At 41.1% G+C, this 26,346-nt stretch overlaps 2 protein-coding genes across 2 annotated transcripts; one reads left to right on the top strand and one right to left on the bottom strand.

Moving 5' to 3' along the window:
* Positions 1 to 16,681: 16,681 nt before the first annotated feature.
* On the top strand, positions 16,682 to 23,280 carry Gycbeta100B (guanylate cyclase soluble subunit beta-1-like). The gene is made up of 13 exons (XM_065489710.1): positions 16,682 to 16,769; positions 17,117 to 17,190; positions 17,243 to 17,343; positions 17,411 to 17,529; positions 17,813 to 18,128; positions 18,246 to 18,397; positions 18,455 to 18,595; positions 18,649 to 18,731; positions 18,795 to 18,965; positions 19,751 to 19,988; positions 20,040 to 20,177; positions 20,329 to 20,486; positions 22,571 to 23,280. The coding sequence occupies exons 1-13, from the start codon at positions 16,767 to 16,769 to the stop codon at positions 22,695 to 22,697; spliced, it is 1,821 nt and encodes a 606-aa protein (XP_065345782.1). The 5' UTR covers positions 16,682 to 16,766; the 3' UTR covers positions 22,698 to 23,280.
* On the bottom strand, positions 20,505 to 22,410 carry stops (SOCS domain-containing protein stops). The gene is made up of 4 exons (XM_065489711.1): positions 22,208 to 22,410; positions 21,548 to 21,910; positions 20,896 to 21,219; positions 20,505 to 20,847 (listed from the first exon to the last, which is right to left on the bottom strand). Exons 1-4 carry the CDS (start codon positions 22,393 to 22,395, stop codon positions 20,631 to 20,633), a joined length of 1,092 nt encoding a protein of 363 aa, XP_065345783.1. The 5' UTR covers positions 22,396 to 22,410; the 3' UTR covers positions 20,505 to 20,630.
* Positions 23,281 to 26,346: the final 3,066 nt, after the last annotated feature.

The following is a 26,346-nucleotide window of genomic DNA, read 5'->3' as shown; positions in this document are numbered from 1 at the left end:
AAAGGATTCCAAATTATCACCAAAGGGAACAATGAAGGACGAACTCTTTGCCGAGTTGATTCAAAAGAGACAATAAATCCAAACTCCTGAGTTGTATATTAAAATTTTATACTTTATACTATTCAACCCAAATTTGGCTTTCATTTAAAACGAACACTGCATACAAAATACTTATTTCGTGGTTTGATGTTGTGTTGTCAATTCCAAGGCAATGCGCAATACGAGAGACACATAAAATACGAATAACACTGATAACAAGGAAACTGGAAACATGACAGCTTTCCCATTCACTTTTAATCAAGAAGAATGAGTTGGAGCCTACGTAAAGCTTTCTTCAATATTAAAGACCTTGCTCAAAGCAAGCCCGTATTCCAATATTTTCCCTCGAGGCAGATTAAAAGTGCTGACGCCGCGGGTGGCGAAAATTGGGCGAGCATCATCAAAGGGTGGAATGGGGTGACGCACAAGACAGCGTTGTGTTTCTGCCGGCCCAGTGGGCTGCCGCACGTAGCCCTCGTTGACGCCAAACAAAAAGCGACAGGCATGCATTTATTTGCCTTCAGCACAAAGTCGTTGGCGCTCATTAATGCAGACAGGTGCCAGCACGCACGTTTCCCTTTTTGCCGTTAAAATAAATATTGAATGGCGCAGCGACCAATCCAAACGTGCCCCACGTTTGTCCCGGTGGGAATAAAATGATGTATATTGGCAGCCCCACTGACTTTATTATATTGCGGCCTTTGTGTGCCCAGCTAAATGCGTTTGTTTTGTTATATTATTGGCCATCATGAGCCGCCATAAAGCCAGCCACCCCTAGAGTCTGTTAATATTTAACCAACAGCAGCAATTACCAGGAATGGTCACCAATTCTGTTATTCCGAGAGCAGGAAATTTAATAGTGGAGTGAAACGATTTCGGCAAATAGTTGTGCTGACTTCTATCGTAGCAAAATAGTACCATTTTTTTCTTTGAAATTAGGGCATATTCAATTTTGAAACGCAAATGGAAAGAGAGTAAATTCAATGCAGTATGCTAAAGGAAATCGTTTGGGAAGGGGCTTTTAAGCACTGCAGAAATATATATCAAAGCAACAACCATCTACAAGACTCAATTTGAGCACCATCAAAGAGCTACGGGTTCCAAAAGGAAGATGCGTGTCTTGTGTATGTGTGTTTGCCTCTCTCTCTCTGGCGTCGGTTTTCATTTTCGGTGATGCCTTGCTGGCGCATGGTATGTTTAAGGTGCATGTAGGCCGCGTGACAGACAGTTTTATTGCCGCTCGTAAACACGGCCGCGTGTAAATAATCACAAAATCATCACCGCTATCATATGCAATTTGGCGATCATTCATCAAACTTTATGACTGGAAAAAGCAGCAGCTTTTCGCGCTGCCGCACGGCCGCAGGTAACGATGTGGACGGGGCTGTTCAGCATTAACACGACCCAGCGCTCTGACACCAACGCTGACGTAAGCATTAATATTGTTTACACCAAGTTCAAGATCTCGAGCGTTTGTAATGTTTTAAGGCCGTTCTAAAATAGACCAGAGATCCACAAAAAGGTGTTCGTGCTCTCCGCTCGTTCTCTGAGTGAGAATCAATAATTTTTTACGAGACGTGACGTTAGAAACAGGACTTTGGATTATTTTAGTCGCATCAAATTTCGTTTGGTTCTTACTAGTTTTTGTAATTTGCTGTTTATGGTTTATTAATATCATACTATATTTATTTCCTATTTGGACAAAATATTTCCTCGTTCCCAGATCCATGTTTTTTGGTAGAGCTGAAAAAAGGTAAGTCAGTTTGTTTGTTCGCAAAAAGCTTCTATTATCAGTCTTTACGCAGGCTGGGCGAGCATATTAGAGGGGAAACGGGAAAATTGATTGGCCCGACTTTGGTGCCAAGCGAGTAAAATTATTCTCTGCCTGCGCGGGAGCTGGCAGCCATCAAGTTTGCAAACAAAATTGAGTTTCAGATTGAATTTCACCTGTCATGTGATCGAGCCGCTGAGAAAAACTTGTTAGTAATTTGATCGCAACGACAAGAATAGTCGGGAGAAAATGAAAATCTTACTTTAATCATAGACTGGGGAAGACATTGCGACAGATTTTTTCCCTTTGGTGATGGCTTAGGTTCGTAATTATCTTTGTCTCTGAAGGGTGCTATTTGCCCATCGCCCTTCTAGGAGTTCACCAAGCTTTTCCCGCCCAGTATGGAGAAAGTTTCACAGTCTGAAACAAGTTCATCCATCCTTCACAGCTAAAACTGCTTGCTCAGCTCTTATCGACGCTTTCGTTTCAAAGGAATCCTACCGCGGCAATGGCCTGGAAAATTAATTTCTCATTCATCAAGCGTTCGTTACGTTGAACAAGTTCTCTCCTCGTGCTTAGTGAGACGATCTATTTTTCCAATGCCAACAGCTCTCTGCCTCTGTTCCAATTAATCTCTTCACAACGTAGATGCAAACTTGCAGAGCCTGTCACGATTGCCCGATAAAACCCGTGCAAATCTATGGACCCAAAACTCAGATTTGAACGATGTTTTTATTTATAAAAGTAATTTATTCGTCTGTGATTTATGATTTCAAATTAATTGACCTAGAATTTTTTATTTAAATTTGCAGCGTTCCTAATTGTAAATTCACGCTCAGTTCTCTTTTTTTTTAGAAAATCAGCATTTTCCAATTTGCAATGAGAAAAACAATCTGCCTGCTTTGATGTCACTTCAAAGAACAAAAACCAGCCTTTCGTATTCATCCACTTTGAATACGCAATGTCGATCCCTCCAGTCAAAGACGCGACAAAATAAAGGTTGCACAAGCTGATTGAGTGGAAATACGAGAAAAAACTGCCGTTTTACGATCCACCACGCGACAAAAATTGCTTTTCTTCTCCTTGTTTGCAAGCATGGTGGCATGACAATGACAGCCGCGAGCGTCGGTTTTATTACCCATTGCATATGCGAAAGGAAAATTGGCTTTGAATGTAAAGGACGATGCTTCTTGCGTAAATCATGCAGCATTATTTATATCCTGTTTACGCGCCTTTACTGGATTTTGGTCCAAAATCGTCAAAAATACGGCCGGCGGAGGATGCTGTTCATGCTTGCACTTATAAGATATAATTCAGAAGCAGATATTCAAGATCTTTTTACGCAACAAAGATCTCTATTTTTCCTGGTGTCCTTATTTTCTTCTATGTCGTCATGAATTTAGCACCGAGGGCGTCAATTTTATAGCCCAGCGCGATCGTGCCGAGAAAAATTAGCTCGCTTCAGAAGTGCTACAGTTGCTCGCGTTGGAATTAAAACTTTTCCTCGTCGTTACCATACTTTGTAGGTTGATGATGCGAAAAGCAACGCTGTGCTTGGAGCTCTGAAACGATATTGCAAGGCTCGTGCAAATACTCTTTTGAGATTAAAATCACCCAACTGGAGAAATTCCATACGCAGAAACCGCTTGGAATGTGTTGACTTGTAAAGCAGCTCGTGCATACTACCCGACCACGAAGAATTTTAACAAGAAATTTCTACTGCCACTGTGTCATTTAATACTTGATATAGAATCAACGCTACTCAAATGTGTAAAATTTAAATACGACTCGCAAATGCAAGACGTTAAATTTTTATTCATTTACGATTGGGGATTAAATTCTGTCTAAATTATAAAGGGCATGGAAACAAGAAGATATAAAATATTTGTCTTATAGTTGATCGAAAATTTATTTAACCAAATTTACAAACCTAACCAAATTTCTCTTGCAAAGTATTTCAGTTTTAAAATATAATTTTCTATTTGAGTATGTAGCGGTACAACAACGCGGTCCTGTTTTTTGTTGGAAGCCAACAATTGTCGGCGGTTTGAATTATTGTAATTTTGCATTATTGTTTAACAGCAGAAAGATGATTTTAAAATAAGAATTCAGTTTTCGTCCGTCAGCCACACGGTGCTGACGTGATTTGTTTAATTGTGCAGAACCCGATTCAAAGGGGTGAGTCCAACCGTCAGTTAAACAAAAAATTTGTAACTTATTATTGTAAACAATTTCAGTTCTGGTATTTGATTAAGCATCCGATCGGATTTCCAACTGTAACCAATTCACCAACAAAATTCGTCATTCTTAATTCATCGGTCTTCATCATTCCAACCCTCTTCATCCCCCAAATTACTGTGTCATTTAATTATTTAATTAATTACTGTGTCATTTAATACTTGATATAGAATCAACGCTACTCAAATGTGTAAAATTTAAATATGACTCGCAAATGCAAGACGTTAAATTTTTATTCATTTACGATTGGGGATTAAAATCTGTCTAAATTATAAAGGGCACGGAAACAAGAAGATATAAAATATTTGTCTTATAGTTGATCGAAAATTTATTTAACCAAATTTACAAACCTAACCAAATTTCTCTTGCAAAGTATTTCAGTTTTAAAATATAATTTTCTATTTGAGTATATTTTGAAATTTGTTTAGAGTTCACGTTCCAAATGGTTTGCGATTTCGAATTAATGAACTGCGCAGCAATTTTCACGCTCATTTTAAATTTACATTGTCATTCTGTTGTTTCGTTATTACCCATGCTGCCCTGAGTTCAATCTCACACTCTCCGAATACAAGCGGTAGATCATAATTAAAAAAATGCCATCGTACCAAACTGGAAATAACTGTGTGTTTTTAATCTGCCCTCTGGGAGTAAAAAAAATACGCGAGCAGGGCTGATGAGATTTTAATAACAGCGGCCGCCGCGCCGCGCAGCTCTGCTCGTGGTAGCATTCATACTTTGCGGGCGCGAGAGGCTCATCCCTCATTGATTTTAGAAAGGTCCAAGGGTGTATGCTGTACGTTTGTATATCACTGATGATGTACACGTGTGGGTGCCGCTGGGCCGTTGAAAGCGAAGCGGCGCCTTGGGGAGCTGCCTCCGCCAGCATATTATGTTTTCGCTCCGCCACCTCCACCTCCGCCGCCGCCGAACCCACACTTGCAGCAATATACACCCTCATAACACACTCTCGCAGAGTGAGGTTTTATATCAGGATTCTTGTAGCCAACCACGCACACAGTGAGTTGTTTTGGCTATGGGGATACCGGCTGTTTGCGCAGGATGGATGAGAGAGAGAGAGCGGGGTGTCCAATTTAATTTTCTCGCAAATTATGCTGGTAGCTCAGATATTACGTGCGGTTTAGTCGACGTTCTAACTAGGCGAAGGGTTGGTGTAAACTTGACAAAATATGGAAACACAACTTCAAAAGCAATTGTGGGTGGTCCTCATTAAAATGAAAGCAAACTCAAATTATATTCTGGGTTTGGAAATGCTCTGAACCAAATATATTTACGTACCAAACAGAACGAAGCCCGATTAAACAATTGATAAACGCAACAACTGCAAATAAAATTAACCTTTGCTTGATTTAACGATGTGAAAATTTCTCCAAACACGCTTCGCGAGCTGAATATGATGATATTATTTGCTTGAACGCATTACGGCATCTTGAAACAACGAAGCGACGCGGAAATAATTAATTAAAGCGACTAAGGCAGTGAGAGAGAAAGATAGAGATTAACTTCAAGGTGGCGCGAGTGGTGTGCTGTCACTTAGAGAAGCATATAGACTGTCTTATTTGTTCAAGCGCGGCGCCCCGTTGATTGCTCTGTGACCGTAAAGACGCTGTCAAAACTCGACGCCTTGCTGCATATGCACTCGGCGCGACGTAAAGTTTTGATCTCGGCAACCGCCTGCTGCTCTAATTGAGCACAAAACGCCAGCGGAAAGGTCGTCGTAGCAGCGCAAGAGCGGATTATCAGCGCCACATCGGACCCTGGAGTGTGCTACGGGTCGTGCGGACGGAAGCCAACCGGAAGCTTTTCCCCTTCCGTGGCCACATTTTCCGTGGCATTTGGGATTTTGAGCCGACAAGGGGTGTGGGAAATTTTGTAAGGGCTGAAATCGATTTTGAATTCCAGGGGCTGGATATGAAAAGTCGCCGCAAGAAGGGTGGATTCCATTTGATGTAACTAATTGAGGAACATTGATACAGCAAATATCCTCAGAATATCATTAGCACAAATTCCCTTTGGTTTCAATTATCTATTTAAATTAGTTTCATAGTTTAATACGTAGCTTCATGCTAGTGGAATTGATTCCGGTACGGGGGATATCACCTATTTTTGGTTTGTCACTTGCAAATTTAAATCCCAGTAAATCCGATCGTTGGTCCGACAGTTTCAAACTATGTGATTATGGCTCCCACTTTCGAAAAGTCCGTCTCACTTTGCTTTTATCGGTGTAATAAAAACGGTGCGAAGATTTCCGTCCGAAACAAGTCAAGAGGGACAGAAAACGACACGCTCATATAGATGAATGCATTTGTCGTCCCAGGGAAAAGTCGATAGGCCTCAAGCCTGTTTCATTATAAACTTGGCGTAAAAACCACCGTCATAAATGTTTTATCTGTTTCATTAGAATGACGAGGGCGGACGCGCGGATACCATAAAAGGAGGCATGCAGGCCGTCATTAAATTAAATCGGTCTCGTTACCTTCGCGAGAAAGTGCAGCCAAATCCTTTTTATCGAACAGGAAGGAAATTCGCTGCGCGGGGGAGGGACCGAGGATAAATTGCTCTGCCCAACTCTTAATGGGCCAAACAGTTTGAGAGCACCAAAATTGCACGAGAGCTTGGACCGATTTTCTACTTTGCTATTCAATTGATGGCTGCTTCACCAATACTGGTGTAGGCAGCACCCGCGGCCTCCACCGGAATCCAATACAGAACTCGCCTGAGTGAGAGCGATTTTCCTCGAATCTGCCACATTTCGCCGCTGGGGGGAAACGTAAGGGTTTCGATGGCAAGGCAAAGCAAAACGGGGAATTTTTATTGAAATATTTTCTTTGTGCGGTGGAAGCTGTTCATCTGCCAAAGGAATTCAATCAAATCAGGCCCTTTGTAAGAGCGTATTGGTTTCGTAACGAGCACTTTTTCAAAAAGAGTTTTATAGCGGTTGTGTTTTTTAAATTCTTCTCTAAAATTCTGGTGATTTAAAGCAAATATTTAATCATCTGGCAAAAATTTTCAAATCAAACGGTATTTAATCTCAATTCTTAAAAAAATACTTCAACATTCATTTCAAGAAGAGTACATTAAATTAAATTGAATGAATTAAATATTTATTAGACACAAATGTATACAACAGAAAACACATATATGGAGATCAACGTTATCTGCTCGTTTTTGCGTTGATGGCTTGAGACAGAGTTAAATACTTCCAATCAAAGTCTAGGAAATTGTAGACTCACATTTTTAAAAATCAGGCAGAGAAAATCGTGTCTCGTAAACATGTGTCTATCAGCAAAAACAAGCTCCCTTCCAATTTTGGTTGACCGTAACGGGGGTGACGAAAAACTCAGGGTCGATTTCAGCGGTTTTAAAGAGCTGAATAGGCATGCATTTTTTAAATACGTCAGTCACCACCAGTGAAATTAAACTAAGCAATTTTTCAACAATTTATGCATAAATTGAACTTTAACATGTTTCCACACAAGCCACCGTAACCTAATATTGTCGGAAATTAACCACAGTCGTTTTGAGTGAAGTCGAAATGGTATATCAGATGCCCGCTTGCCCAATTAACGCAGATGCTCTGTGTTCTCACTGAATCGGCAGCGAGGGTAAATGAACAACGATAACTCACTTTGGGCGCCTTTTCTTTCTGCCTTGCGAAATTGGAAGAATTCTGAAAGGTTCCCCTGTTTCCGCGAAACGAGATTAGGCCCCTGGCTGCGTTGGCGTCCTATTCTGCTCAGTAAACTTTCACGACGAGAGTGTTATCCCCCAAGCCTTTCGATAAAGTGAATTTCCACTGCAACACACTGTTAAATTAAATTATTTTGAAAATTTGTTTCCCGTTGCGGCAGAAAAAGCTCAATAAAATTCTGCCTTTATTTTCCAGTGAAAAGACAGCAGGCTAACGTGTGAAAACGTGAAAGCAGACGCACGGAAAAAGGTTTTCGGCCGACTGCGGCGCTTCCGGGCCACAACTGTCATTCATCACCGGAGCAACAAAAGAAGCGCAGCAGCCCAAATCCATTTTGCGCGACGTATGCAGTGCAAGTTATGCAGGCAAGCAGAATTCTGAGCTGTCACCCGACTTTTGACGGGCTGTCCGTCCGTCTCTCTATCCACTCTATCCACCGGAGCACCCTTCCTTTCTTTCTTTCCTCCTCTCGCTCTGTGTGGCTTATCGACCCACATACGAGCTCAGCAAACAACCAACAGTGCAAACTTCTGAAGTGCAGACTAAGCCCACACTGCGGATGGGGTAAAAATGAATGACGAGAGCGACCGAGCCGAGCATTCATTACAAAGTTAAATTATCCCTCTCATTACGCACGCCGAGTGAGGGCGTTTGTGAAACAATTTCGCGTGGAGAGCGAGAACTCGTTGCCCCCCACAGCTGGAGTTTCATTGCTCAAGATGTGATGCAATCAAGTAAACATTCAAATTCATATGCGAGGGAACCAAATTCTCTGCTGCATTAATACGATTATTTGCTCACCGCTTCAAATTCGACACCCAAAAATTTCATTGTTTCTACTTGAGAGAACGACCAGTACTTGGAATTTTCAGCTCAGCATATTTAAAAAGTTTCCACGCTCGTTAAATCATGCTAAAAAAACAGTTTTCAGTTTAAATTAAGATATTAGCATCAAGTAATTAGTTTTGCTGAGAATTAAGAGCTTTAAAATGAACTTAAAACGAAATACAATTAAAAAATCTTATTGGTCTGATAATCTTGGAACATAGCAGTTTGAATCAACAAAATACGAACAAAAAGAAGCATAAATGTGAAAAGCATTTCGTCAATGTTAAATCTCAATTACAAATTATTCTATAGTTTTATGTTCTGCATACTTTATGATTCTTTGAATAGCATTTTTTAGTTCTAACGCATTCGAAAAACTTTTTTAGAGATGGAAACTGATTATAACAATCAAATGTTATCAAAAATGCAGGCTGTGATCTTTAGCCACAGAAAATAAAAAAAAAACAATAAATTACATCAATTAATCTAGAAATTTAATTGCCCGTCACTTCTGTAAATGCACAGAACTGCCGCAAATAATATTGAAAAAAATATATGAAAATTTGTTCAAAAATTCTACTGTTTTAATAATGTGTGCTAAAAACGCTCAAGTTATTCCCAGCACAAATCCCAAGCGTAACCTCTAAAAGTTGTTGATCAAAAATTAACATCGCGCATTCTCCTGATGTATTTTAACTAAGTTTCATCAACCTTTGCATTTAGTTCAGTGGGCTGAAACCATTTTGTGCAATTTGCAAGTATGAACTTTGGCCAGTAATTTTGCGTCCAGTTGAGCTTGTTTATATGACGCAGCCCTTCTACCTTTGGCAAAGTTGATGTAGAAGCAGATAAAGGCCAAGTATGCAAATGCCGGGGCACGGGCCAAAGAGTAAATCAATCCATTTTAATCCGCAGGGCTTTGCAAGTGGCGTCAAATATTTGCGATGAAAGCCTGGCTGCGGCGTATGTGCGTTCTCTGACGCTCGCGCACCCGCAAATTCTGGTCTGGTTTTCGCCAGGCGAACGCACTTTTGGCATTTTCGACGGCGAGGGAGCAATCAACTCTCGCAATTCTCGCCTCTGTGCCCAAGTTGGTTTTGGTATTCACCCTGCAGGCGTCTAGGAAAATATTCTCGTAATAAAGGCGGCTAGCGGCCTCAGCAGCAAGTCACACGGCACCATGGCCCGGCGCAAAGAGGTATTTGCATACTTGTTTTGCACTCTGCGGCGCACCACCCGCTGGCACGGCGCACACAGTACTCTCAGCGGGGAGAAGATATCGCTCTGCATGACCCTGAACAGCAAAATTGTAATTATATGCTGCTTAACATCGAATCAATGAGGACTGCACAGCACGCTCAACTAGATATCTCAGTCAGCAAGCTGCCGCAGTGCTTCTCCGAGGAATAAAATTACCGGAATTTACATTAATGGAATTCAGCTATCATGTACAAGTCAAGAATTCTTTAGATAAAATTACAATAGAAAAAGGTATAGGAAAATTAATTGCAAGACTTCATCATCGTCGATTTCAAGAGTTTTTAATAATTCATCCAGTTTTGTTATTAATTTTCCTATCAAGAATGCAACAAAATTCAAATTACTCTTTTCATAGGGTAAAAATTTAAAACTATAAAATGAATATTCATTTCTCAAGAGGTAGAATAGAACGGAAAATTTTCTCACTCATTTTGCACATTAATATTGGAGATGGGAATTCCGCAGGGCATGAGCCTGGTGCCTTTGTTCAAATGCGCGGATTAATATTTATAGCGAAAGTTGGTGCGGAGTATTATGGATTATCACTGCGAGGCGAGTACATAGTCGTAGCTATTAAATTTGTAGAATTCTGCTCGAGCTAGTGGGCTGGCTGTGCCGTCGATAAGTCTTCCAGCCTCCACGGCAACGATGAGAGACTGTGTGGCACGGCGCGAGAGGATTAAGGCCTCTTCGGAATTTCATTAATCGCTTTCGCATCGTCGCCGAACACGTACACGCTTCCACTCAAATGGGGCGTCTTGCGTGAACCGCAAAATTCTGCTATGAAGGCGAAATTTTAAACGGTTTTCGATTAATGTTTATCCTTGATTAGAATAAAAGGAAAATCGAAGAAAAATCAATCAAACAGCTCAGCGCAAAAGTTCATTAAATTATCATTAATTGGTAAAAAAAAAACGTTTAGTGAGAGTAATAATTTTTTATTGCAGCCAGTGTTTTTAGTAAAAAATAAGATGTTCTATTTCTGCCAGGCTAAACTGCCCATACTGCTAGATTTTATCATCTCTATACAATTAAACTTGTTCATGTGAGCGTTTTATAAAATTAAACAAAGGCAGAACGTCAACCTTGATGTTTACTTTTAGAATGAAAGCCAACAATATCCATATTTATGAAGGCAATTTACGGTTTCCCAATTCTAGAGACTGAAACGTTTGTCTCGCACACGTTCGCCGGTCTCAATAGTCGCATGAGCGGCCGTATAAAATTATCATTTATCACGCCAACGCTCATATGTGCAGAAAATTTGCCGGCCATTTTCGCAAAATAGTCCGGGAGCATGAAGGTTGACTTGTGCGCGGCTAGCATTAAATCAGAAAACTTTGGCCACGCGCACTCACTGGCATTTTCCGAGCTGTAAAATTTAATGGTGCGGCCGGTGTATAATATACGAGTCCATTTATTTCCAGGAAAACTTTCTCTGGCCACTTTGTGTCATCGAGGTCATTCGGAATTTGTGGTTGGCGTAAATTTTAGTTGCTCGCCTCTGATCTCACCGCCACGGAGAGAGAGACACAAAGGAAGAGGCGAAAGTCGTAAAAAAACGCCAAGCACAATAATTCATCATCTGGAACAACAACTGCTGCCATTTGAGAGCAACTTTTCAACCCTTTTGATCTCGCTTATTCGGTTTGAAATACATTTTCGTTGCTGCAGTGTGGTCGGGCGGTGTCGAAAAATTACTCGCTGGTGGCGAACGCGGCCCCATGCACGCCCCGACAGATTCATCATTTTCCCAAATCGTTGTGTGCTCCGCAGCCCAATAAGGAGGAGTCGACTGCTTCTGGCTGTCCCACTCGCGCCCTACATCCGACTTCTCGCGATAAATCACTCTAGACAGAAGCATTCGAATTATTTATGTGTATTGAGAGATAAAGCGAATTGCGGGGGCGCATTCCAACCAACTTTGAACGACGCAATAAATTTTCTGGAAGGGCGTTGGATTAAATTTTTGTTTGAAGGCATGAAAAATGTGATAGAATTCCGGAGTTTGAAATAAATTTCCTTTCCTATCGTTCCTTTCTAGTTACAGAACCTGAAATTTATCTAGTTTACATAATATTCTGAGGAGTGAATATCTGAAGCAGCTGAATGTTCCCAAGGATGAAGTTTTAATCCTCCAGCACGTCAATCAGTCTCACGACAGCAGACTTAGCAGAGGTTTATACCCCTAAATTAGTCGTCTCCCTCTGGTTTTCATCAAAGGGACGCATTCCTGATCGAAGCCTGCGTGTATTCCGTCAGCGTGCATTTATTTCGCAAGGCTGTCACGGGCGACTGACTATGAGGCGGGCTGGCTGGCTTCTTTTTGCATTAATCATTAAGCACACTTGCGCGACTTCCCTCCGGCAGCCAGCCGCACACTCTATATTTGGCACCAATTACAAGGGTGCTGAATCTTCGGAGTCCCCATTAAAAAGTTTTTTTGCCGAGCTCTTGAAAAAAGACGCGCCATAAATTGCGAGATTTTTTTCTCCGGCACTACGAAGTTGATCGAAGAGACGTATCGTTTGCATATTTCTCGATTTATGGATGTAATGATAGGCCATATCTCTCTCAAAGGGAGAAATTTATTGTTCTTTCTCTGGCTCGTCACTAGATCGACGGCTGCCTTTTACAACTTTATTCGAGAAGTCTTTTGTCATCTCTAGCGTGCACGACTTATTCAGTAGGTTGGCAAAGAAACTTTGTTCCACACGTGGGAGACCAACTTTCACACATCGCATCGAGCGTTTAAATTTATTTGGGTCCAAGCTTGGAATCAGAGTTGCGAGAAATATCCGATTTCTGCAAGTCTGTCAAACCCGAAATGAGTTTTCAAACTCAGGGGGGAATAATTTTGCCCTCCTGCCAATCATTTTGTTCGCGGCTTACTGAACCAGAATCCTGCATATTTCTTACAAAATCTCTTCCGAATTTCTGTGCACCGAAGAGAAACTGATGCTTGCCGGCAGAGAGGATCTTGAACTCGTCTTGGGCGCTCGTGGGCACCCCTCTTCTGGGAAATTGCATCTTCGTGAGTGGGTGACACTTGATTTAATCTCACGCACAAAGACGCCTCATTAGACGCCTTTGTCGCTCTCGGGCGAATCTGGCAGAGAGGAGCGAACGCTTTTAAATCTGCCGTTTGTAAGCACGCGCTCACCTTTTCTCTAGAAAATGAAATTGGATCCACCCACACACGTTGACTCATTTCGTTCGTGAGCACTGCGATTTCCTTTGATCGCTGCTGATTTTAATTAATTGAAAACTTTCAAAAGCCTGTTTTTAGACGTCTGCTGTCAACAATGTGTAATCGAGCTATATTAAATTCCCATCACTTACAGCACATATTGTATTTTCTGTGTCAAAGTTGAGAGTAGTTAATGAGATCTGGTTTTCTGATAACTAAGAGAAAATCATATCCATCCATTTCATGAGAAGCGGTTAACTCATTGTTTGTGGAAAAAAACAGATTGGGTTAAAGGCTGTTAAATAGATGAATGGGTGCAAGTGTCAGGTTTTTCGAAAATAATTCTATTCTTTATCATTCCTAAAATAGATCACAGAGAATGATGCTGCTATATGCCCAGAAAAATCATTTTGTTACCAATGCATGACCTAATTCTTTGGAATTTCTAAACGGCTAAAATTTAATTCTTATAAGCACATAACTTTTAATAAAGAGGCTTCAAGGTTTGTGTGCTACTTGAAACATGAGCACTCCTTGAAATAAGAAGTAGTTTCCCGTCAAAATAAGGCATAAAGCACGTTGAAGTTCTCGTCAAGAGAAATTGAAATAGGACATACAACATGCAATGCATATTTTCGGTATTTTCGAGGATATTGCCATCAATCTGAGTTTTAATAATTATTGTAAACACAATCAGTAAGTTTTGTTAAATCTTAATATCAAACAATAACGCTTTGATTCTGGCCAAAGATACACTTGTATATTTTTTAATTGATCCACTTTAAAACCATTCATCAACTAATGAAATTCATTAAATGCAAATAAAATAAATTTGCACGTTAGCTACAAAGGCGAATTTAACCGAACAAATACGGTGGCTAAATCTCAACAGTTATTGTGTTTAACCAATTCATATAATCAAAGAAAAAGAAAACATATATGTATTAATGAACTTGTGTTTAAATGCTATTTTAGAGCAAATCTTTTTTAAGTCCAACGTGTGTCTACGTGCCAACAGCATTGTTAAGTGCTTAATTCCCCCAGTAAAACAAACTTTTACAGTATTCACAAATATAGACAAAGGAATTATATGGATGTCACGCAAGTCAGTAAAAATAATATTTGCCCGCCGTTGTCTCTCCCTATAAATTCCTCATACTCCATTCGCACAATGCAATAATGCAAGGCAAACAGGCCGACAATTAAATTAGGCCTCGGGTTCCCTCTGCATCGTTTGGCTAGAGGGAAGTCGAGGCAGGAGAGAGAGAGAGAGAGAGAGAGAGAGAGAGAGAGAGAGAGAGAGAGAGAGAGAGAGAGAGAGAGAGAGAGAGCGACTTGCAGAGTCAATATTTGATTTCATGTTCCATCATCATCGTGTTATTACTATCCGAGCCATAAAATAACAAACACACAGGCGCGCGAGCGCGGCCGCACTCTTTATTAATTACACACGCCGGCCAAGAGGAGCACACATCATTATTAATTCGCAGCCAGCTTTTCGCAGCTTAATTACGCTGCTATTCTACGGAAATTGCGGCTTGGCCCGTTAGCCATGCCAGGGGGGCTCTCTCATTTGAGCTGATTCAATAAGCTCGCTGCATTATGAAATATTCAGAGTGCGAAAGCGAGAAAAAAGATCATCCCGCGCAGCCGGTGATTTTTCCATAATGGGAGAAGCAATCAAAACGCTTCCAACGGAAACGGATTTTGTGCGAATCCTCTCAATTCATACAATGCGGCTGTTATAGTCGAAGCACCGATTCGGAACATCTGTTCCTTTTGTTAGAAAAAAAAAACAGAAATATCAAAATTCAAAGGAAGTTAATCCCATCGAATTACGTTTCTCTTTTCAGCTCACACTTTCATTTTCTAAAATAACGCCCCGAATAATAATTCTCTGATTTTAGCCTCTGCACATCTCTTTTATCGATATGAACGTTATATTTTTAGATTTTCAATCGGTGTCCCCCAGCTTTTGCAGATTAAAAAAGCCGGAATTGTTTGTGTTACGCCCTTTCGCAACTCTCATTTTACGTGCCGGTGCCATTTTGCACGCAGGAAATTAAATTTTCTGATGAGTCCTCCACGCGCCCCTCTGAATATAAAAATGAGCTCTCGTTCGTCAACTGAAAAGTTACTGAATAAACGGTTTCTATTGACTGGCTTCCACCGCCTGATTGATTCCCAACGTTGCTGTGCGCGCGGCCCGGTAATTTCTGCAGCAATCATACTTGCAAATATGCCCACCCGTGGCAGCGATTTACGCGTTCACTCTGCTGCTTTCCACCTAATTGCAGCCTGGCAAGTTACTCTTTGAAGCCTTGTTTGGGAACAGACGCCATCGTCTCCGCTCCTTGATTGCACGAAAGAAAGTTTGGTTGGAAGTTGACTTTTTTGGAGCTAACAAGGCACAAGCTTAGCTAATGAATTAAGGGAGGCAGAAAATGATCAAGCGTTGTGATTTTAATTAGAGCGAACACAGAAAATGAAAAATGGAGGAAAAACTTATTTCCCAAGCGTGGAGAAATATTAATTTGGATTTTACCAATTTGAAAATTTCCTCGACTAATTTTTAGGTATTTTAAAATAAAGTAAGTAACAAATTAAATTTTACCATGGAGTTTTCAACTGCATTTAAGTCTCTTTTGCTTAACAGAATACATACAGGAGCAGTGATCAGTAATTCTTCGAACTTAAGAAAAAATTATCACAATATGGCTTTTTTCTGTGAGGAGCTATATCTCCTGTGTAGTTAATTTTGTGTGTTTTTTTATTATTATTTTGCTGGTTAAGTACTAATAATGGAAAGGGGGCTGAAACAGCCACTGTTTATTAATATCATGAGTAAAATAATGTATCTCATTTAGCCACCCATCATAGTTAAGATCCAAGCAGAGTAGAGCCTTTGTGTCGATGTTTCTTACAGTTGGTTTGAATTTAATTCCATAAACGTATTTTATTTTTAATGTTCTGATTTTATCTATAGCTAACATTGGCTCCGTAATGTAAGAGCACTACATTTTTCATGAAAAATACGAAAAATCAATAATCTGGATATATCCTTGATGCAAAAAATATAATTTTTAATGCCTGAAGCCCTTTCTCTAGAACACCAAGAATAAATTAAAACATTACATGCATGAATAAAATACCTCCTCAAAGTTTTTTAAAAATGCAAAAGTTTGTACAGTGTACTTGTTCGACTGTTGGTTACAGTTTTATTAGATGCTCGTTTCAGCCTGGAGTGTTCTGAGCCAGCAACCCGCGCGCCACCAATGATGTGCAGGTTGCCTATTTTTAAATCCTTGTGAATTGCATCATGGCATCTATTCCCCAACCATTTATTTATGAAGACAACCTTCCAGACGAAAAGATAAGCGAAATCGGCCCTCTGGGACCAACAATTTTAATCACGAGTGCACGTTCTTATTACAAGCGGATAAATTCTCGGTTGACTGGAGACGCACGTAGGCCATCCGATCGAATGTACGTAGTTGACAAGCGAGGAGTCGCCCGGCCCTTTGTGTGCCAAGCGTGCTTTTCCAAAAAGGAGTCTCGCTGCAAAGAAGCATCAACCTTGGCGCGGGCAGGCAGCCGACAAACCCTTCTTCCCTCTCTGCTCCGGTGTGTCGCTAGCAACAAGGGTCGAGTGGCGCCAGCGCGTAGCGAGCCTCCAGATCGATGAGCCTGGTGGTGCTCAGTCGGTGTTCGGAGAGGAACCTGCTCTCACCATGGTAAGTCCGCTCTGCCGCCGAGGCAAAATAAACATCGGCGGAATTTTCCGCGTTTGTTTTTACGCTGGTGAATTTCGGCCGTGTTGGGGAATTGTGATTATTTATCATTACGTGGCCAAAGTTTCCTCTTTCACCCGCATGTGCACTACCGGGGGTAAATATTTGCCTGGGAAGCAGCTGAGGAAAAAAATAATTGCCTCTCTGCCACTCGGGTTAATAAAAAAGCAACGCCACAGGGACGGCTTTTATCTCGAATTTTCATGTGTGCCCTTTGCAAACAGCGTGGCTTTCATCCACTCGAAGCCTTTTTCTAATGACTTTTCTTGCGCGCGTGTATTATATTGCAGTACGGCTTTGTAAACTACGCGCTCGAATTGCTTGTCATCAAGACGTTCGGAGAGGAGACCTGGGAGCAAATCAAGTGAGTCCAGCAAATTGGCTACCACCACTTATCTAATTGGCTCGATCCGCAGGAAGGATGCAGACGTGACGATCGAGGGCCAGTTCCTGGTCAGGCAGATCTATGACGATGCCGTCACTTACAACTTGATCGGGGCGGCCGTAAATCTATTACGTGAGGCAGCAGTCGATTAATTGATTTACTACTATGCTTAAAAATAAATGATTTTTAACCCGCTCAGAGATTCCAGCGGACACTATCCTCGAGTTGTTTGGGAAAATGTTCTTCGAGTTTTGTCAGGACTCAGGGTACGATAAAATCCTACAGGTGCTCGGTGCCACACCACGAGATTTCCTTCAGGTATACAATAATTTTCAGAATATATCAGGAAAATGAAATAAAAATTCGTATAAATTATCATTTTTTAATTCACAGACCTAATTTTTCTTAATATTTATCAGATTTATTATTAGCTATTTTACGCTACTTATAAATATCGGAGTGAGAACTGCTTTTAAATACAGTCAAGCTTCTAATCATTTAGTAACGATCCTGAACTACAAAATTACAATTTTTAGTATTTCGTGATTTTAAATACCATGGTGTTTTTGTTATATGTTAAAAACGTGATTTAATTGTCCAGAATCTTGACGCCCTCCATGACCACCTGGGCACCCTTTACCCTGGCATGAGGGCACCGTCCTTCAGGTGCACTGAGGAGGAGGACGGTCAACTGGTTTTGCACTATTACTCCGACCGTCCAGGCTTGGAGCATATTGTGATCGGGATCGTTAAGGAGGTGGCGAAGAAACTGCATGATACCGAAGTAGAAGTGACCATCCTGGAGGGAAAGACGGAGCACAGCGACCACATCAAGTTCCTGATCTCAGAAAAGTCCGTTGGCGCTGGAAGGCAGACTAGACCCGAGCTTGCCGAGCTGACCCACTCGCTTTCCTTGGGTAAAACTGCTAACTATTCACCAGAGATTTGAAAGCATGCGTTGTGATGAAAAAATATATCATTGGAATTACCGAAGGAATTACAATTAATTTAATGTGACCAAAATTAATTTCCAGAGCCAAAGGTTAGCCCTGCTACTTTCTGCAGCGTTTTCCCATTCCACATAATGTTCGACCAGAACCTGAAAGTAGTGCAAACTGGCTACAGCGTAGCTCGAGTGATCCCCAAATTGGCTCAAAGCTGCCAACTGGCAGATGTTTTGGAAATGGTAAAAATATCCATGCATTAACCAGATATCATTTGGGATGAATTTCATAAATTTCAGGTAAGACCACATTTGGACCTGACCTTTGAGAACATCCTCTCTCATATCAACACAGTTTACGTTTTACGGACCAGACCAGGAGCCTATGAGCGCGGAATGGCCGCAAACGAAGAGCCCGAGTTTAATTCCCTACGCCTGAAAGTATTTAGAACTCCCCTCTTTAAACTACTATACTGATCAAATTGATTTGCTAGGGTCAAATGCTGTACATTCCGGAGTCAGAGTCGGTGATTTTCTTGTGCTACCCGAGCGTGATGAACATCGACGACCTCACAAAGTAAACAAAACAACAACTGGGCTTTTGGGGTCAGAGTGTTTAACCAGCACCGAGTGTTTTCAGACGCGGTCTCTATATCAGCGACATCCCGCTGCACGACGCTACCAGAGATCTGGTGCTGTTGAGCGAACAGTTTGAGGCCGAGTATAAACTGACGCGCAATCTGGAGATTCTCACCGACAAGCTGCAGTCGACTTACCGCGAGCTGGACGGCGAGAAGCAGAAGACAGACGGGTACGCATCTCATGTACCGCGTTTTCATGTGAACCGGCAAGCTAAGCTCATTGCCATTACGCAGCTGCTTGTTTCAAAAACTCAGCGAGCAAGCGAGCAAAATGCAACCTGTGGCACACTAGAAACTAGCAGGTTGCATAGCTCTTAGGATATGAAAATTATTAAAGTTCACGCGGCAGATCACATTTTATTACTAGAGAAAGTAAAAAGAGCTGCAGCTATGGAAAAATCACACTTCTCAGTCAAACTTCCGTATTTCTTACATTCTTTCATGGCAGATGGTAGTAGGGAAAGATAATAAAGGAATTGAGGCAATTAAGTGACCAAATGAGGGGTCAGTAAAAGTTAACTTCGCCGCCACATTCGGATGAAGTTTGAAATTAAATTTTTATGGTCCTCATACTTCGTGGCCAGACCATTTAAACTGTTTAAATTGAAAATATTGGTTTGGTTATTAAGAGGTGGGGTATTTATCGGATTTTTGAGCGCAGTTCCGTTAATCTGAACGCCCGAGTAGTAATTAACTCTTTACCCAATGTAATTAACAAATTTTTAAGGAGTGATAGAGATATACATGAAGTGACAGAAATTTGTGAATTTTCCATGAATAGAGTTTCAATAGCTAAATTCATTAAATTTAACTTCACTTACACTTATTATTTTGCTTCATTTGATCCCTTAAATACTTATAAATTAAAGTTTTTCATTCGATTCTCATAAATTATTTTTTAATTAAATATCATATTGTAGGAAAGCTGAATCGTTGTATTAACATTCTGCTGTAGATTGCTGTATTCCGTTCTGCCGATATCAGTGGCCAGCGAACTACGCCACAACAGGCCAGTGCCCGCTCGCAGGTACGATTGCGTGACCTTGCTCTTTTCGGGAATCGTCGGATTCGGAGCCTATTGTGCAGCACACTCGGATGCCCAGGGAGCCATGCAAATCGTTGATATGCTGAACAGAATTTATACCTTCTTTGACAGCCTCACTGACTCAAGTCAGAATCCAAATATTTACAAGGTAATTTTAGATTTTATTTTAATGCCAGGTTGCAACTTTTGCGTTGCTTAGGTTGAGACAGTGGGCGACAAATACATGGCGGTGAGCGGACTGCCCGAGCCTTGCGCGTCACACGCTCGGTGCATGGCCCGTCTGGCGTTGGACATGATGGACATCATCAAAGGCGTTCAGGTTGACGGCAAACCAGTGGTGAGCAGAAAAAAATTCAAGATTTAAAATGATTTAAAATAATCCCTATGATTTAGGAAAAAATATTGAATCAATTGCAAACTAATGTCAAATTATATGTTTATGTTAGAATCACAAGAAATATTTTAAAACATTAAATCTAATTTTTTAGAGGATTACGATCGGTCTTCATTCTGGTGAAGTGGTGACAGGCGTGATCGGCCATCGCATGCCCCGCTATTGCCTCTTCGGCAACACAGTCAATCTGACCAGTAGGACAGAGACCACCGGTGAACCTGGCAGGATCAACGTCTCTGAAGACGCCTACATGTAAGAGAAAACCAGAAATGGAGTTTGTTGATCAATTTATTGCTCTATAATTTTAAAATTCGTGTCTCTTGCGTATGACTAGTTGTGGCATCTCATTAAATTAGAATACATTTTTTTTTTGCAAATCGCGGAAGCTTATAAAATTCAGTCTTCCATGAGATCCAAGTAAGGCTTCAGAGTGGATGGAACATTGAGTTTCTCTATTCCGTCGGGCAAGCTCCACCCCCTGCCCAGTTCCCTCCTGACGGCACACCTGGCGATGTGCTTCAGCTCAGGTGGTTCCGCCCATCTCGTTTTTGGCAGCACGATTTCCGCAGTTTCCCTGAGCCGCTCGTCGCCCAGAGCAGCGTGCGGCAGGGCCCTTAAAAACAATAGAAATAATCATTCATAAATTTTGGGGGGAAATCACCTCATGATGAGCCGTAGGCAGTCTATCGCGGCACTGGGCACCGATCCTCCACTCTGCATAATTTCGTGCAGCCGCAAGAGTTGCTGCACAAGGGCAACCGGCGAGGCGCCCTGGGTCCAGACGCCGTGCTCGCCAGGGCCCAAGCGGGCTCCGTGTCTCAGGAGGAGCAAAAGGGCCGTCGGCCGGTCCATCACGCACGCCAGGTGAGCCGGAAGGGCATCGTGGTAAGCGGGCATCGGCACGTCTACCATGCGGAGGTTGCAACCTGAGATTTTGTAGGTCTGACGTTCAGTTGTGGCGTGCTGTAGGTAGTAGTCTAATGCGCTATAAAGTATAAAGGTATTAAAAGATTTTTTTTATATTAATGTAAAATTAGTTTATGCTCAATTGCTATATTTTTATTCATCAAAAATAAAAGATATTCATGATATTTTTTAAATTTGCAAGCCACAGTGCTCATAAACAAAACCATTAATTTTACTCTTAGCCATCAGATAAGTTGGCATGAAATTGTGTACGTTTCAGCAAAAATCTTTGAATAAATCAATTATATGGGCCAGATAGCTCGTATTTCAGGAATGGTTTCGAAGCTGTAATCAGCAAGAGAGAAAAAAGAGAAAATTGCATTTCGAGTAAAATAATGCGTTCTTACTTGAGGCTCTCCTGTTCGTCCTGGTAGTCAGCTTGCCAGCCAGATAGTAGCCTGGTGACCAAAGGCCCTAAAATGGCTGCAATGACGATCCTCTCGAAGGTTTTCTCGCAATCGAAAATCTGTTTGAGCATGGCGGCGATGACTTGGCTGTCGGAGAGTCGCCAGTCGAAACTGAGCTTTGCCGCCACGTAAAGTACGTTGTGGTGCTTGCCTAGCGGGCAAATTTGGCCGTTGTCCGCCTTGGCGATCGAGTGCACCCTGACGGCTGACGTCACCGCCAGAGCGCAGTTGTCCTCGCATTTGCTGCCCTCGCTTGCGCTTATAATTGTACTCAGGTAGTCGGCGATGCACCGGCGTTTATATCTGAAATTTTTTTATTGATTTTAATTTATTTCACATATTGAACTTTGGTAGAATTTTCTATTGTGATTATGCTTCTGCACAACACGTAGTATCACCTTGAGCTGTATAAACGTGATAAAAAAAGTAAAAAATATTTTTCAAGAAATTACACATTATAGCTAACAGTTAGCGCTCAATTTTCTTAGACGTAAAGAAATAAAAGCAAAAATTAGGTGGTTTAGATGTACCAATAGTTACGAAATTTTCAAATATAACTAAAGAAAATTTTATACCGATGATTTAGAAGAAACAATTTACCTTTTGGCCAGGCCATCCCTTTCAAGGTCAGCAAACACAGTGTCGAAAAACACTTCGATGATGCTCTCGACCATTCTGAATGGGGACTGGCGCGAATTGGCCCTCGGATTATAAAACTCTTTTGGGGCTTCGTCCTCTATGACGCGAAAAAATACATACACACACAGTGGAAGTAGCCCCTTGGCCATTGTTACGGCTTCCCTAACATATGCTCGAGAAAGTCACATGCTGCGCGCATTCGTCTCCTTTCCTGCCCTCCAGCAAAACCCTATAATTTGTAAACGTGCAATTGTTTTCCTTCGTGCGCATCAAGAGAAAAGCAAAAATTCATTTTTCATTCCGTGCATGACTTATCGTTTGCAGAGTGCTGATGCAACCCGACAACGCCGACCCAGGACTGCACTTCGAGCCGCGAGGTCTGGTGCCCATGAAAGGCCGCGCGGAGCCGATGCAGGTCTACTTCCTCTCCAGGGCTGAGAATGAAGAGTAAAATCGAGCAACGCCACCGGCTCGGCCTCGCGCCTGAAAATGTATTTTTGTCTACAGAACTCTCTTGCTTGCTCGGTTAAATGGAAAAAATGTGTCATTCCTCTCACGCGGCAAGATGCAGGTGAAATGCGACCAATGCTGATTGTGAGTATATTTGATTTTGTAACTTGAATAAAATGTGCAAAAATTAATTGAAAATTGAAAACGCGATGATGAAATGCTAATTTATTTTTATAGCATTTCATTGAGTTGTTTGAGGGATATCGAGTTGATTTTTATCCATTTTTATGAAACGTGCGACATATTACGTCCTTGGAAAAATGTTAAGAAAAGTTTTACTAGTCGCCACAAAAGGCAAAATTTTGTTGTATCGTCCAGAGTGGATTAATTCAGTGATGCAGCTGAAATTTATTCAATTGTTGTCAATATTTCAACCAACCTGGACGGAATTAATATAGATGAAAGCAAATATTTGTATTATGCGTATTATAGTAAAATAAAATGTAAAACAATCACTATAGTTAATGTTGATAATTTGTGCGAAATTTTAAACTCGAGAGAGAATAAATGTTGAAAACGGTAAATCCAAGCAGTTTCGTTTGACGGGCAAAGGGAAATTTCGCAAGATTCCGGGGGATCGTCGCGCCGACGAGTGTGATAACCCTCGGCTGGGTGGCCGCACAAGGCTAACAATCAATCAACAATGGCTATAGGCGCGCGCGTGAAACAATGAATAATGCTGCGCATTAGGATGCGAGGCTGCATCCTTATGCCCGCACCGCCCAAGTTCAACACACTCGTGGCTGCAGTCGATAATAGCGGCAAGAGAACTAGGGCCAATGTCGGCACTTCAACTCGCCACACGATCTTTCCAAAGAGGAAAAATTTCGTCGACCTAGGTTTTGTTGTTTTTTTCCACACCCATCATAGCTTTCCTCAGGCTTTTTGTCTGCAGCTCGTCATGGAGGAACCAGCATGCCCGCGATGATGTTGACAGCTTGCGAGTTTCCTGCCGACGGCCTTGACTTTGAGAGCAGTGGTGCAACACACGCCTTGCCCCATTCATTTCAGCACGCGTGACATAATTATTATTTATTTCACTCGTCTGATCGGCGATAACAAGGCACGACACATGTAGCACCTGTCGAACGTGATCTTGAAACAAATCTGCCACAAGACCAGCTTTTCAAACTAACTTTCACTTGAGACATTAAAAATTCATGTTGAATTGAAATACCGGATATTATTTGTAAAGCTATTATTGAGCTCTACTAGTTTTGCCTTCTGTAATTCACCTTATTTCATGAATATATAATATTTCAGATACATTAACATTAAAAAAATCACATAAAATCAATCAGTTGCGCGCCGATATTATTTTCCATAAAAAAATACAGAAATCAGAATATTTTAAATTACTGGGTACTTCCTGATTATAAATAATTATTCAGCATTTTTTTTTTATTTTAATTTGGCATTTTGGGATAGACGGCTGGATTTAAATAATTTTATGGAGGTGCACTGGCGCCGACTTGCAAATAACTGGTTTGTCACCTTTCCACAAAGCTCAGGACATATATGTCTGGCGTGTCTATCGGTGAAACAAAAAGAAGGCCAAAGCTCCTCTACGGACACTTGGGTCCCATGTCATTCGCTCGGCAATGTTATTAGGACCCGGTGGGCACATTAGGAAGTGGTGAGCAGAGGTTATAGTAAAAAAATAAACATAACATCTTACTAAAATAGGAAAAATAAAAATCTATGCGAAGATCTCAATCAATTACTCATTTAAAAAAAATTACTTGTCTATAAAGAAAGTTAATGAAGAATAGAAGACTCGCAATTCGATTCAAAACAAAGAAGCGGTGAGTCAATGAGTCGCTTGATTGTAAAAATCCCCATTCTTATCGGTCTTCCTGCTCGACACAATCATATAGGGGCTGTCAAATCGTTTTCGGAAGTGAATTAATCACCGAACGGCGACGGCACGCGTTTGTGATTTCTCTTCAAAAGGACGAGTTTGGTGACAAGGTTGAGGCTCTCGACCGATAGCTGCAGAGCATTGTCAAGGCCAATATTTGATATTCCTTTCCTGTTCGATTATGTAACGTGACCAAGATAAAAATTTATCTCTTAAATGACTAAATAGACCTTGATTCAGATAAGGGGAGAAATTCCCGTTTAATTGAGCCCAAATGATTTTATTTTTATTTTACATAGCCCAGTTATGGAAAACCTGTAATTAACATGCTGGACTATATCTGTCCATAAATACAAGAGTTTTGGCACATTTAACTGCGCTTTTCCTCGTTCACTGATCATGTTTGTAAACAACCTTTAAAGTTTTGCAATTTTGCAGAGATGACAAGTCAATGAGTATCAGCGTTATGTAACTGGATTCGCTAAAGATGAGTCACCTGATGCAACGAGACACCAAGGTTGCCTCATGAAAGTTTAATTGTTTCATTACAAACGGTTAAAAGCAGGATCAATGGCTCGTCGGAAGGCCACGTCGGGAACAACTAATTTACACACATGGCGGTATTGGAATTATTTTGCAGATTTTGATCGCACTTCCTGAAAAAGTCACACGCACCTGTCATGTCTTGCGAGTCTAGTTTTTATTTTAATGACAAATTTATGGCGCCTTACAGGGTCGGTTAGAGAAAATTAGCTGGTGCTAATTGTACCTCATACAAAAAGAAAATAATTTGTTCGCACGTGAGCGGTATATGATCTGTAAGCAATGGCATTGGCTCGCAAATTAAGCTTTCAGCGTCGGCAAAGAGTGAAAGCTAATTGAAGAAAACAAACAAAAGATTAGAGTGCTCCTAATATGGATACGGGGTTCAATGTCAAACTCGTTTATGAGGCTACAACTGAACCAAAATCACAAGTGAAATTAGCTTCAACCATAAGACAATAAAATTTTTCCATCATTAATTTAAACCATACACAGAAAGACAGTTTATTATTTTGAGTTTTAGTTTGACTACTAACAAAATAAACGGCTCTCTCATTTTAAAACAGCTTTCAATCCAGAATGTAAGTCAAGACTGGTTTCTCTGTTGTTGAATAAAATTTAGATGGCATGTAATTTGTGACTTAAGTGTACTTTTAGTATATGCAAACTAAGTAGTTAAAACACTGAACTCGCAGAGCAGGTAGTGGAGTAATGTGGTGAAAGCTCGGAATGTCAATTTGCAATTCGGCTATTATGCAATTTCTCCGGCAGACTGGTTCCAGTTTCAGGTCGTTCGTCAGCAAAGTGCACCTTAGGCTTTTATCAGACTGGCCGGTGAATCATCGTAACTCTCGCCTGCTTTCATTGGGGCGAATGATTCGACCACTTTAATTAATAGCTTCTTGATCCGAAGCTATCGACGAGTCGCCGGTTTCGCGCCGCGTGTTTGTTGTGAACCCACGCGACACACATGCGGCACACGCGGTGAGCATCAAATGAAAGTGAATTATGTAGGTCAGTGGGCTGCTGAATGCTCTCGCACCACGTTTTATAGCACTGCGTTGATTCTTTTTGTGGGGCCATGACTTGCGCCAGCAGCATTCCAACTTTATTTAAATTAGATGAACTTCAGAATCTTTAAAATTGAACTTTCATTTTAATTTACATAAGTTTTAAATAGAATGTA

Source organism: Cloeon dipterum, chromosome 4 (assembly GCF_949628265.1).
Source record: "Cloeon dipterum chromosome 4, ieCloDipt1.1, whole genome shotgun sequence".
In the NCBI taxonomy this organism is placed as follows: domain Eukaryota; kingdom Metazoa; phylum Arthropoda; class Insecta; order Ephemeroptera; family Baetidae; genus Cloeon; species Cloeon dipterum.
The sequence above is the reverse complement of the archived record's forward strand: the minus strand, read 5'-3'. Positions and strand labels throughout refer to the sequence as shown.

Bases quoted from the DNA above. Each gene is read 5' to 3' on its own strand.
- stops (XM_065489711.1), bottom strand. From the start codon at position 22,395: ATGGCCAAGGGGCTACTTCCACTGTGTGTGTATGTATTTTTTCGCGTC. The intron at 21,911-22,207 runs GTAAATTGTTTC...AAAAAATTTCAG, and splicing joins AGGGATGGCCTGGCCAAAAG to ATATAAACGCCGGTGCATCG. The intron at 21,220-21,547 runs GTAAGAACGCAT...TATACTTTATAG, and splicing joins GACGAACAGGAGAGCCTCAA to CGCATTAGACTACTACCTAC.
- Gycbeta100B (XM_065489710.1), top strand. The intron at 17,530-17,812 runs GTATACAATAAT...TTAATTGTCCAG, and splicing joins CACCACGAGATTTCCTTCAG to AATCTTGACGCCCTCCATGA. The intron at 18,596-18,648 runs GTATTTAGAACT...TTGATTTGCTAG, and splicing joins TTAATTCCCTACGCCTGAAA to GGTCAAATGCTGTACATTCC.